General features: G+C 38.6%; 1 protein-coding gene across 1 annotated transcript; it reads right to left on the bottom strand.

The window, feature by feature from the left end:
• Positions 1-658: 658 nt before the first annotated feature.
• LOC137063776 (CUB and zona pellucida-like domain-containing protein 1) lies at positions 659-8,123 on the bottom strand. Its single transcript, XM_067435051.1, has 13 exons — positions 8,003-8,123; positions 7,298-7,488; positions 7,049-7,189; positions 5,053-5,191; positions 4,712-4,904; positions 4,491-4,632; positions 3,736-3,879; positions 3,601-3,656; positions 3,323-3,504; positions 2,834-3,234; positions 1,514-1,610; positions 1,229-1,418; positions 659-1,140 (listed from the first exon to the last, which is right to left on the bottom strand). The coding sequence occupies exons 1-13, from the start codon at positions 8,120-8,122 to the stop codon at positions 995-997; spliced, it is 2,142 nt and encodes a 713-aa protein (XP_067291152.1). The 5' UTR covers position 8,123; the 3' UTR covers positions 659-994.
• Between the last annotated feature and the right edge of the window lie 5,272 nt (positions 8,124-13,395).

The following is a 13,395-nucleotide window of genomic DNA, read 5'->3' as shown; positions in this document are numbered from 1 at the left end:
GTTCCTTTGATTGAAAAACCTGTGATGTGATTATTTCATCAATACATTTCAGATTGTGTTCAGTAATTACGCTGTGCCTGCACTTTTGTATGTGGGTGATCTTTTAATGACAGAGGAATTATCTGAACTAATGATCTGGCAAATGCAAGGCTTCTTTTAAAAATATGAATGCAACATGCAAAGTTTTACATTTTTGGACAGCCTGTGTGTCACAAGCAATTACTGTTCACTGAGTTTTGTGCCTAGAGATTTAAAACATGACATTAATGTTCTGAAATTGGTTACAAAATGAATGTAAAAAAAAAATGTAATTTAATATTTAGGAGAGTTAAAATAGTTGTTAATTATGTGTAACAATGTGTTTATGGTTTGCATGTTTTGTGTGTGTTTTCTGGTTTTCTGTGTATAGTTTTGAGAAATTGTGTGGAAACAATTTAAAAATAGAAAAAAAATTAAACCATGTATTCAAGGCACTGCTTAACTCATATCAGTTAAGGAAAAACCCAATATGAAAATGAACAATGCATGTGGAAGTTGCACTTTATGTGTGACACTTTACTAATTTCAAATATTCAGAAAATGTCCAGCCTAATGCATTTGCCATGTAAGCAGTTATTAGTCTAAGGCTTATGTTTGATGTCATAATACGTAGACTGTATAATTGTTATAGAGATTTAATTGTGAAAAGAAGGATACATGTGAACAGCAAGCAGTAGCTGACATGCAACATTTTAACAAGCTTGGAGCCCAAAGGGACACTTATTAAAGTATAAAATCCATTCCTCATCTTAACAGTAATAGAAAGCGTGTGATGGTTTTCCATCTGCATCAATTACTTAAGTGTATAGAAACAAGAGTATTACATTAATGCAGACAGAACCAATGTCTCTGTTAAAATATTGCCAAACAAAATATTAAAAAAAATATTTAGCAGAAACTACAGAAGAACATGCCACCAAAACACGTAGTCTGATCGTAGTTCAAACTGATCCAATCAAATCTCATCTGATTTCAAAAGTTTATAGTTGACCTTTGAACCTCTGGATTTGTACAGCATCACTCCACACACCATGGCAACTATTGCTACGACGCATCCGGCGACGAATACAAGGTTCAGGTTCAAGGTGGGACTGATGGCCTCTGGAAACAAACAAGAGACATTGGCATTTAAAACACCTTATTTTGATTTCACAGTCTACATAATCTACCAGGTAAAGTCAGGACGTACCAGTAAGGGACGCGCTCCTCTTCAGCCGCAGGGGTCCCTGAGAGATGAAGTGACGTCCTGTCTGGATGGTAACATCTCTTTTGTGAACGTGTGAGGGTGGTGCAATGACCGAGCCATTGGTGCAGCCCTGAGAGCAGCGAGTGTTGGGATTGTTGGCTTGACATATGATAATGGAGCAGCTGATGAACACCTAGAAAGAAAATTAACACACAAAAAAAACCCATTCATTATTTTAATAAAATAGGGCATGTCTCTTCAGTGAGGGTTATTTTTGTCCGTCCTTACCTGGTCATATTGTCCAATAAACTTGAAGGCCTGCATACTGAACTTGACATTTGGCTCGTGACTTGTGTAGATGGTAACGGTTTCATCAACCCCGCATCTGACACACATTGACAAATTGGAGACTGCTGTCAGAGCATTTCATTGGACATTTGAAGAACCTTTAACATCCATAGCATTATGTACTCAACAATGTGCATACATTTCATAAGGTTATATTAGCCCCTTCCTCTCTACGTAATTAAAGCTGCGACAGTCGAGTGCATGAAGTCCGACATTCTGCACTTTTCAACACGTTTGTCGAAATCTGTGAGCTTGCGCTGCAAAGCAAAACGTGTGGACAAATATGCAACAGGACAAGGCTATGAGCCAATGGATGCTCCTCGGTTGCCACCCGATGGTTATAGTGCTAATCAATGTATTTTCTTATTTTTAAATAAAAGTGTTTTCTATCAAATGTATTTTCTACATCTTGAAACAATCGGTTTTGCAAACGGGGACAATCTCAGAAGGGTGAACAAACAATGTTTTCGGTCACCACATTAAAATAGCATCGAAGTGCTGGAAAATTTATTTAAAGTGCACTTTTTCTTTTAATGTCAGTGTGAACACAGTGCTCACACTTTTTATACTATAAAATGGAATTGAATAATGCATAAGTATGCAAATTGGGACACATCTATGTTTTGTATATTTTGAGTTTTTAAAGGGAATGAGAGATGACACTCTGATTGGTTTATTGCACGTTACGCCCAAAACACACCCGTGACTCATTAAGAGACCCTTTTGAACCTGATGCGCCAAGCGTGCTGACTTTTTTCCATTGTTAACCTAGCAGAAGTGGATTCGGACATGTACCTAAGTGTACCTGTGCCATGCGCTTTAGACCATGAGCTCGGATCATTAAAATAGGGCCCATAATGTCTGAAATCACTGTTGATCAATTGCAAGAATTTATATTGGCTGAATTCAGAATAGCATTTTGGCATAATACTTTTTAATGAAGGCCAGATTTACAAAATGGCCAATCCTATAAAATCACAGATGGGAGTGGAAAGTTATGCGCAGGATTTAGTCTTACTATCCATATGCAATAAGATCAGCCACCAAAATAACCCTGTCCACGTCTTTTCAGCAGTAATATATCACTGTGTGTCTTTAGTAATTCTGACAGATTTTTTAAGCTGATTTTAATTCTGGCCCTAAGAGCAGAATGCAATTATGATATTGACAAACTCAGTGATTCGCATGACACACATAAACCTTACGGATTCAATTGAAACAACATATAACATATGATGTGCAGTGTTTGTAGATTCTTACCCATTTTTGATGATGGGATAGGAGATGGGATAATTGGGATTATCAAAGGGTGTAGCTACACAGGACTCGAGGAAGACCTCAGTGTTTTGCACTAAATTGACAGGTTCGATCTCCATGTAGATCGGGTCTCCCACTCTGTACTCCAGTGGATAGGAGTTGGCAGTTCTTTGGTTTAGGAAACTGGAAGTCTGATAAAACTCAAACTGATAGCTGAATGAGCCGAAGCCTCTCTCACTGATGTTGACAGCTGGCCTATGAGCATTAAACATTGTGGTGATGCTGCTCTTTTTCTGGTACTTGCACACAACTTCAATTCCAATCTGATCTTTCCTGGTTATGATGTGGTTTGGATTATCATAGCTAACAATAATGTTCTTGAAGAGGAGATGTTCATCAGTCTCCTTCAAAGAAGCACGTATAAAAGTAGATTAGATGCAGTGGAAAACGGTTTATGAAAATTTGTCTTTTAAAACTCATTGAACTCCTTACTTCCATTTGAGTACCGCATCCGTTTAGAGAGAAAGTTGTAAACACATGCGTGCTATTGGAATTAACTAAACAGGAAGCATTGTTGTTCAGCCTCAAGTGATCTCCGTGGATGCCTGAAATAGTGGCTCTTTCTATCGACACCGACATTGTGTCTCTAGAGCAAGTCACTGTTGCGTTTGGACCTTGAACAGAAAAAGAACATATATAAGAATGCGGATTTCCTTTTGTTTCAAGGATACACAAATGCCAAGAAGAATTTCAGTAAATGCTGTAAATACCTTTAGTTTCCACCATGACAATAACACACCTCATCTCAGACTGATAATTTCTAGACCTAAAATATTAAGAAAGATTAATTAGCTTAATTTCATATGGCACAGTTTGATGAAAGTAATCTAACTGTTCAGTCATACCCATATTGGCCCTCAGCAGCAAAGCAAATTGGAAAGTGCAGGCCATAATTCTCTTGTGTTGGTGTCCAGTTGATCACATATTCTCCAGAGGTGGTGATCTCCTTTGTGCTGTTTAGAGGTCCGCTAAAGACCACATCAGTGATGCTGGACAATCGGGGGGTTGGGGGGAATGCACATGCATTAGTTTATAAACTGAACTGAAATTACCCATTTTTGAAGTTACAGTGAGGATTTAGATCACCGGTTCTTAACCTTTGAAAAAGTCATTTACTGTCTTCAACAATATTGACATTTCGAGAAATTAGTAGTGTCCACATATTAAAGGGGTCCCATTTTCCAGTGTAGTACTGAATTATGTGACCCACCAAATTATATGACCCTAGTAGTTGCTGTAGTAATGGTAGGGTTAGGATTTAGTTTGAGTCTTAATGAGTTGGATAAGCTCAATACAGCAGCTGCTAGGGTCACATAATTCAGCAGAACACTACGGTACACGGTGTGAACACTCATGTACGATGGGGGGCGCAATTACGCATCTTCTGAATGAGAACAGAATCTCCTGATCAAAACACACGGCAAGAAGATGCAGAAACAAGCGATATCATGTGTAATCATATGCATATGTAAAATAACGTGATCATCAACATTAAACAGCTTATAAATCAAAACGATCTAATGTTACTGAGCGAAAATTCTAGTCGGCATGCAGGGAAAACTGTTGACTGTGATCAGACTTTTAGACATTTCCTTCATACCTTGAGTAGATTGCTGTAGCACGTACTCTGATCTCTAGCTCTTGATTGACACGAGCATGTATGTGTTCTCCATGAAGAGGTGTTGGGTGGATGAACCGAGGTAGATATTCACCCTCAATGCAAGATGGTGCAGGAGCCTCCACTAAACGCGAAACATAACATGAAGGTTGTGGAAGAGCATCACAATCAATAAAAAGACTGGTGTCAGCACTGAACGCTACCTTCTAAAGCAAACTGGAGAGGTATTTTGCTCAATGGTGGTCTGGATGATCCATTGACAAATGGCCTTCTGACCGCCGCGCCCATGGCAGTGTAGTTTAGACTGATGTCCTGGTGGGGATAGTCTTCCATGACCAACTCAAATGCATAAACACCACGCAACGATGTGTTTCTATATGACAGAGTACATGTGTTCTGGAAAGAAGAACAATATAAACAGTTTTTTTTCACAATATAAACAAGTCAGCCGAAAACATGTTGAAGAATGAAAGGAAACATTTCTTATTTTTGTATAATGATCAGCTCTCAACATGATTGTATATTATTCCTCACTCATTCTCACCTCGTCTAAAGTGAATCCAGTAGGTATGTTGCACATCCCACACTCATTTGCAGAGAAAACTCCATATCTACACCTGACCTGATCATGATCTTGATCGCAGGACAAAAGATTGTAGTTCCTGGGGCAGTTCTGAGGGACTCTACAAACAATCCAAAAACAGTCATCTTGAAAATAGTTGTTTTTACACTTTTTCGTGAGTGATTTTTAATATGGTTCCCTTTGTTAGTTTGGCCTGGACCAAAAAAACTCTTTACATTCATAGTGGCTGTTAAACACAGAATAGGGGTATATTTACAATCTGTGGGGCATTTCCCAAAAGCATCATTAGCCATCTATGGCCGCAAGTTCCGTCGTTATCAACAGTTCAACCAGTCAATGTTTCCCGAAACCATCAATCGCAAACACCATCGCAAACTTTTGGGGTTGCAACAACAGCTCGACCTGTGGTTAGTTTCTTCTTTGCGTGACATGTGGACTTAATAAATCCTTATCTTGAGCAATATAAGCAAGCTGACTTTTAGAACAATCTATATATTTTATTTCAAACACATACAAATGTATTTTATGTCTTTTAGTTTGTCAAGAAATGTAAAGCACCTTTTTTGAAGAGTGCACATGTTCGGATGTGTTCTAGTATGTAAGAACAAGTCTATGATTGAATTATAACGCAAAATAACTGAGAAAAATAAGATTTAGTCTTCAGGTGCCATGCCAGTAATTTATAGCAATGCCTTACTATGGCCAAATTGTCATCTGTGTTACTGATCACCTGTAACAGTTGACAAAGATTCACATGGTTGACAATGTTGGCAATTCAATTTAAATGTAATTAACTGCTCGTACTTTCATTTGTTGAATAAAAAGAAAGTTGTCATTTTTAAGAGATTTTTCTCTTTTCCTTCTAACTGTGTTACTTTGTTTGTCAACTGTGTTTTGTGCTTTTTATGTCATAAATCTTTTAAATGTGAACTAAACTGTCTAAAATAAACTAAAAATATATGGATATCTTTGGAGATGGAAATCTTGGGTAAGGATGGTGAATAATACTAAATTCAGCATACTGTGGATTTATGTCACATCATTTGTCTGTAAAACAGTTGACAAAATAATGAATCAAATGTTAATTTTCATTAACATATTTAAAAAGTCATTAGATCTTAAGCTTGCCAGATAATTCATTTAACACATTAAGGGAATATATTATTCAACCACCTAGTTTATTAATCAAAAAAGAATACTTATTTCCTGACTTGAAATGCACCCCTAAATAGAATGACTGTGAAAGAGCTTATAAAATGTATAAAGGAGTCAAAACAGTGGCAGGAACAAACCAAGATCTGCTGCAAGGAGACGGGTTCCTGACGCATGAACCGAACTGTGAGGGGCAACATCCATGACGAGAAAAATCAGGAATGCTTGAGTATTCTGGCACTTTTAGTGTTGCATCTTGTGACATCGTGTCCAGTCTTTAATCCGTGTTACATTCATATTTCTTTCGAACTTCCCCAGAGGTTGTTTGGAAGCGGACCAAGACCCACCGTTTCAGTGTTTTTTAGGGTTTGAATGGCAGCTTTCAGACTTAACAGGGTTTTAATCCAACCAAACATGCCAAGTGTTAACACATCCTTAGTACGCCGGCTTCAAGAAGCACTTGGACACTGAAAACTCATTTACACTTTTCTAAAACTTTTTTGCAGTTAGTTTACTATAACTGTTCCTAAGGTGACTAACACTGGATCATAATATATATTTTTTAAATATAGGGTAAATGATAAAACCGAATAATTAAATAAAGTGAGATTTTTTTTTTTAATTATTCCTAAAATTATAAATTGGAAAAAATATTAAGTACACCCTGTTTTAAATAATAATACAAAAATAAAGTTTGCATGGAGGTTGAACATTTCTTCAAGAAGAGGAATGAGGAGTTTCAGTAGTACTGCACTGAAGACAAATTTGGACATTAAAAAGCTCTTTTAATGAAAACTGATTTTACCTGACAATGGGAAGTGTGGTGGCGACTGGAGATCTGTTGGGCTGAGCGGTGTCAGATCTCACTCCAAGGTCAATATGTGTGAGAAGTTGCCAGTTTCCACCAGTTGTGACTGTGTTAAAGATCCAGCAGCAACTACTTTGGCTGTTGACACAAGCATCGACTTTTCATTTGTAATAAATGAATTGCATATTACCTCTAGTGCTATTAGATGCTGGTGAATCAGATAAGTCTTAGTGTATAAGTGCTTACTGCAGCTGAAACGGGCTGTTGTTTGGGACGGTTCTCGTCATGACTGCCTCAGTCTGGCACCAGCTGCCACCTTTGGGGCTGCTGTCCACACGACCACTCACAAAACTTGTACTGCCACAGTTTCCAGACCCGCAGCCCCAGTAATCATACGGATCACAGGCATGAAAGGCCTGCTTGAAGCGGATGTCCACCTGAAATAACACAACTTAATTTTTCTAGCTTACAGACAACTACTAAATGTTTTATAACTACCTGAATTAATCACAAATTACAGTAGAAAATACATTTTAATAAAGCCTCTATTAACACACTGAGTAACTATTATTATAGGTCTAAATAATAAGATGTATTCATGTACATTTCGATTACTTACGCTTTCTAAATAAGCTTATGAATCACTGACATAAATTAATGAACTGGTTTGTTTCAGAAATGATAAATTGATCATTTATTAAGTATGAAAATACAATTATTAAAAACATCATAGATATGCTTAAGAATAAAACATGTATAGTTATATTTATAAACTGCTTATTAATGTCTGTTAATGCTTTATAAATGATGAATTACGTATTTACTAATGCTTGAATAATGCTTTATAGTGCGCCGTTATTATGTGCTGAAAAATACTAAAATCCTGTGGCGCATAAAATTGCACCTAATTGTAAAAACACATCTGATCACGGCTGTGAGTAAAGGACTCACCTGATAGGATCCATTAGGATTCTTCCTGGAGCTGAAGCTCATTGAGCCTCCGTAGAAGTGTGAGGCAATGGCTGTGGATGCCAGCAGCAGCAGGCCTGAGAACAGAGCAGAGACACCCATGATGCTGAGGTTTGATCGCTGATCCCTGCGCTGCTCTTTTATAGGACCTGAAGGAGGAAGTCATCTACAATAATACGACTCACAATTACAATAAAAATGTCCTTTTACGGTAGAGGAAATAAATACTTCTACTCCTTCCGTAAGAATGATTGACATGCAATTGTTTTGTAGATCCATTGCATCTCTGTAAAACTAGTCTTTCTGATCAAGATGAGGATTGCGATTTTGAGTCGTTTTTAGTTTCACTTTTTTTAAATTTTTTTATTTAGTAATTTGGTAACACTTTAGTATGGGGAACACATATTCACTATTAACTACAACTTTTGCCTAAATAAACTCCTAATTTACTGCTTATTAATAGTTAGTCAGGTAGTTTTTGTAGCATTTAAGTTTAGGTATTGGGTAGGATTAAGGGATGTAGAATAAGCTCATGAAGAATAAGGCATTAATATGTGCTTTATATTAAAAACAGCCAATATCCTAGTAATATGCATGCTAATGAGCAACTAGTTAATAGTCAATAACTGAACCTTAAAATAAAGTATTACCATTAATTTGAATGCTTAAACTTAAACATTCAGTCAACTGCCATGGCAACATTACTACTTATTTTTACTCATTGTTATTTATTTTCCGCTTTATTTCAATGAACAAAAATATTTTAATAGATAATAAATGAATTGTATTAATCATTTCAGTGTGGGCTGGCAATTGCGCATAACTTTGCATTTCAGACACCCCTAACCAAAGCTCACAAAGATAAACTTGTATGGTGTATTAATGCATTATTATAGCATCAAATTAAGTCTTCAATCTAGTGAAGACACTGTGGAAGAGTTTTGAAACCTTGGCATGGTTAAGAGATCATTTTCGCTCCCCTGACATCACAGATGTTTCACATATTTGCTCGTACAATATCACAGGGGTCGGGGAATGTAATGAGGATGCTAGAATACTTTTGTGACAGGATACTATTACTCTCAATTAAGTTGTCATTTAGCTGATAGTTTCATCACTCTTAGTGTAATTCCTACATGTGAAAATCAGATGAGGCGACGTGAAACTTGAAGCCTTCTCTGGCACTTCTACTAACTCACACAAGGGTGGAGCACAAACGCTGGCTTTCAAGCATAAACCCAGATAAGATAAAATATTTAAGATAAAATTTTGCTTTAGAGCTGTGAAGATCTGTAACCATATCAGCGCATCAGTCTATCTTCTACTGTTATATAACAAAGGATAAATTACAGCTTTTATAGCACCATTGTAAACGTTGCCAAAAGAAGAAACTCATATTGTAATTTAGTGCAGCAGTTCATGTTTCCTTTTTAATAAAGTACTTTATAAATTAATGTATATGGTTATATCACCCTTTAGACAATTATATATATATGTGTTCCATGTTGCACTATGCTTATTTAGTGTAACATATTCATGCATAAAATATCAAATCAAGGAAATTATATATTAAACAATTATTAAGCAATACAGACGTTATACAATAAATAAAATGAAATATAGTTTGGGAAGTGTATACTAAAAGAACTTTTAATTAAAAAAGTTTAATAGACTCGAAAAACTGGCTAAGCAAGTAGAAAGATGGAAAAACATTTACATTAACACCACAGCAAAACAGTTTTGCTTTCTTTTGTGAATGGTTCTGAAGACTATAAATCATGCTTGATCATAATGCATGTTCATGAATAAAAAATATAAAAAAAGGTTTGTTGTCAAAAAGTTTTGGCAATGCATGCATCAAGAGATCATGATTTTGGAAGTCAGAACTCAAGTTTGTAGCAAGCAATAATAATAAAAAAAATGAAATAGAAAGAGCAAAGCTTTTTTTGTAGCAAAAGAGCAGCTGACCATGGTGAAACCTGCAGATTATATAACTTTGTGAAAGACCAGAGGGATGTAGGTGTAGCTTGGGGCTCAGGAGGCCAAGATGGAGACAGAGGTGGAGCTGGAGGGATGGAAGTCCCTTGTGGAGCCTAAGGGGACCAGGACCAAGGTGCAGCCAAAGGCCCAGAAGTCTGTGGAGGAGCCGTGGGCATGACATACCCAGGGAGGAGCGAAGGAGCCCGATGGAGGTGCAGAACTGGAAGGTCAAGGAGGATTAATGGGCTCAGATGATGCTGGAGAGTTAAAACGGTTTGGCTCATACTCTGAAAACCACAGTGGAAGTGGCTGGTCAGGAGTGGCTTTGTCAGTGCAGAAGTGCTGAGGAGATCAGGCCTGTGGACTACACAAAACACTGGAGGAGAAAGGATGCGGTAACTGGGCGGAACAAGGGAAGAATCAATGCCACCTGAAAAGGAAGGTCTAGGGCTGTGAATTGAACCAGGGAATCTTGGCAGTCGGATGGGACTGGAAGAGCAGTAAGAAGTTTGACGGTGGGTACAAGGGTGTGGAGTAGATTTGTGTCAGTCAGGTCAGTCAGCCACCAATATTCAGATGTGAATATTTAGCGTCCTCAACTGAGCAAGCCAAAAGCCAAATGCGACAGTGGCGAGGAACTAAAACAGTTTTGCTTTCTTTTGTGAATGGTTCTAAAGAAAGGCTGCATGTTTATGAATTTAAAAAAAGTTTGTTGTCAAAAAGTTTTGGCAAGGCATGCATCAAGAAATCATGTCTTTGGAAGTTAGACACTGGCTGTCATTTCTATTATAATAAATAAAGCTCATGTTTCTATTATAATAAAGCACTTTATAAATGAATTCATATGGTTATTTTCATGCTTTAGACATTTAAATTTATGTGTTTCATCTTATGCTTATTCCCTGTAACACATTTTGTCACATGTCTAGTATGTTTCTGTTGTGTTTTTGCATTCATCACGTTTCTTTGTCTCATTTCCCGCCACTTGTTTGTCACCTTGGTTACCCTCATTAGTCTAGTTCTGTTCAGCTGTGTTTAGTTCATTATCATCTGTATTTAAGTTCCCCTTGTTCACTCCCTCATTGTCTGGTTGCAGTTACGTACAGGTGTGGTTTCCTGTGAAGTCAAGATGTTCTCCTTGTATTTTTGTAAGCTTCTTGAGTAAACTTATTTTGAGATATGTCTATTCCTATCTTGCCTTCTTGCCTGAGCTCAACTGTAACACATTCATGCATAAAATGTCAAATTAAGTAAATTATATTTAAAATTATTGTTAGGCAGTACAGAAGTTTTAAAATAAATTAAATAAAATATATTTTTAGAACAGTTTATACTAAAATACATTTAAATTTAGAGAGTTTTAGAGATTAGAACAACTTGCTAAGCAAGTACTACTATGGCCGTTCATGTCGAGTGCGACGAACTGCTTCCCGTTTAGAGCGTCTCTCTTCCAGAAATGACTTATAGGACTCCTGAGAGTCCCTACGGCCGTTGTTAATTGCTGCACGCCAGTTGGTTCTGTCAAATGCAAGTGCCTCCCAGTTGTCCAGGTTGATGGAGAAGGCCTGAAGATCCCTCTTAATGACGTCTTTGAAACGTAGATGGGGGCGACCACGTTTGCGGGGGGCATTTGCCAGCTCGCCATACAGCAAGATTTTTGGGAGGCGGGTGTCCTTCATTCGATAGATATGCCCAGTCCAACGGAGGTGGCGTTCACGAAGGATGGTGTACAGGTCACTGGAGCCAGTTCTCTCAAGTATGACAGAGTTTGGCACTTGGTCTTTCCAGCATACACCCAGTATGGAGCGGAGGCAGCGAAAATGGAAGGCGTTGAGGCGATGTTCGTGCCTTCTGTAAGTTGTCCATGTCTCACTTGCATATAGCAAGGTGCTAAGTACACATGCATGATATACACGGACTTTGAGGAGCAATGAGAGGTTCTTGTTGTGCCAGACACGCTTGCTCAATTTTCCAAACACCGATGATGCCCTCCCAATGCGCATGTCAAGCTCTGCGTCAAGGTTATTGTTATTTGATACTGTGGAACCCAGGTAGGTGAATTTGTCTACCACAGATAGAGGTATGTTGTTAATGTATACTGTAGGGTTCAGGGTTGCAGGTTGGGCAAGGATAACTGTTTTTTTAAGACTGATCTGCAAACCAAACTCTAGACATGCAGCGGAAAAAGATGAGCAGAGTAGTTGTAGATCTCCCTCTGAGTGGGCAACAAAGGCAGCATCATCAGCATAAAGCAGCTCACGTACCAGAACATGGCGCACTTTAGTCTTCGCCCGCAGCCTGGCCAGATTGAACAGTTTTCCTGAGCTGCGGGTGTGTAGCAGGATACCCGAGTCATCAGGGAAGGCACGGCGTAGTAGGGCAGAGAAGAAAATTCCAAAAAGGGTAGGAGCAAGGACACATCCCTGCTTTACTCCACACCTTATCTGGAACTCTTCAGAGCAAGTGCCTTCAGACTGTACAGTTGCCTTCATGCCCTCATGAAACTCCGTGATCACCTTCAGTAACTTTGGAGGGCAGCCAAGTCTTTGTAGGATGAGGAAAAGTCCAGATCGACTAACGTAGTCAAAAGCCTTGGTCAAGTCTACAAACACCAAGAACAGAGGTTTTTGCTGTTCGATACACTTTTCCTGTAGTTGACGAACACAGAACACCATGTCTGCTATGGACCGGCCAGCACGGAAGCCGCACTGGCTTTCAGGGAGGATACGATCAGCAAGGATTTGTAGACGTGGTAAAATAGTGCGAGCAAATATCTTGCCAGCAAGACTGAGCAAAGATATTCCTCTGAAATTGTTACAATCTGCACGGTCCCCCTTGTTCTTGTAGATGGTGATGATGTTGGCATCTCTAAGGACATCTGGGAGATATCCACTCTTCCAGCACATCACAACCAGATGATGTAGAACAGAGGCAAGAACATCACCACCTGCCTTATAAGCCTCAGGGGGGAGGCCGTCAGCACCGGGAGACTTGTTATTTTTCAATGCTTTAATTGCAGTTTTGACTTCCTCAATGGTAATATCTGCATCCAGATCAGACATAGTAGGGAGCTCAGGAACAGCAGCATTTATTGCCAGTGTGTTGGCTGTGACAGGCTGAGCATAGAGAAGGCTATAGTGCTCTGCCCATCTCGCCAATTGAGATTCCAAATCAGTCAGAAGGTCACCTGATAGGGAATAGAGTGGAGAGGATTTTTTAGGGACTGGGCCCAAGGCTTCTTTCAGGCCCTCAAAGACTCCTCGAATGTTTCCATTGGATGCACTTGACTCAATACGGTCACACAGTGTGGTCCAGTAAGCCTGCATGGCTGTGCGAGTGACCCGCTGGACATTGCGGCATGCCTGCTTCAAAGCTGCCTTACTTGAGCGAGTGTT

The sequence above is a fragment of the Pseudorasbora parva genome, chromosome 24, assembly GCF_024679245.1.
Source record: "Pseudorasbora parva isolate DD20220531a chromosome 24, ASM2467924v1, whole genome shotgun sequence".
NCBI lineage: Eukaryota > Metazoa > Chordata > Actinopteri > Cypriniformes > Gobionidae > Pseudorasbora > Pseudorasbora parva.
The sequence above is the reverse complement of the archived record's forward strand: the minus strand, read 5'-3'. Positions and strand labels throughout refer to the sequence as shown.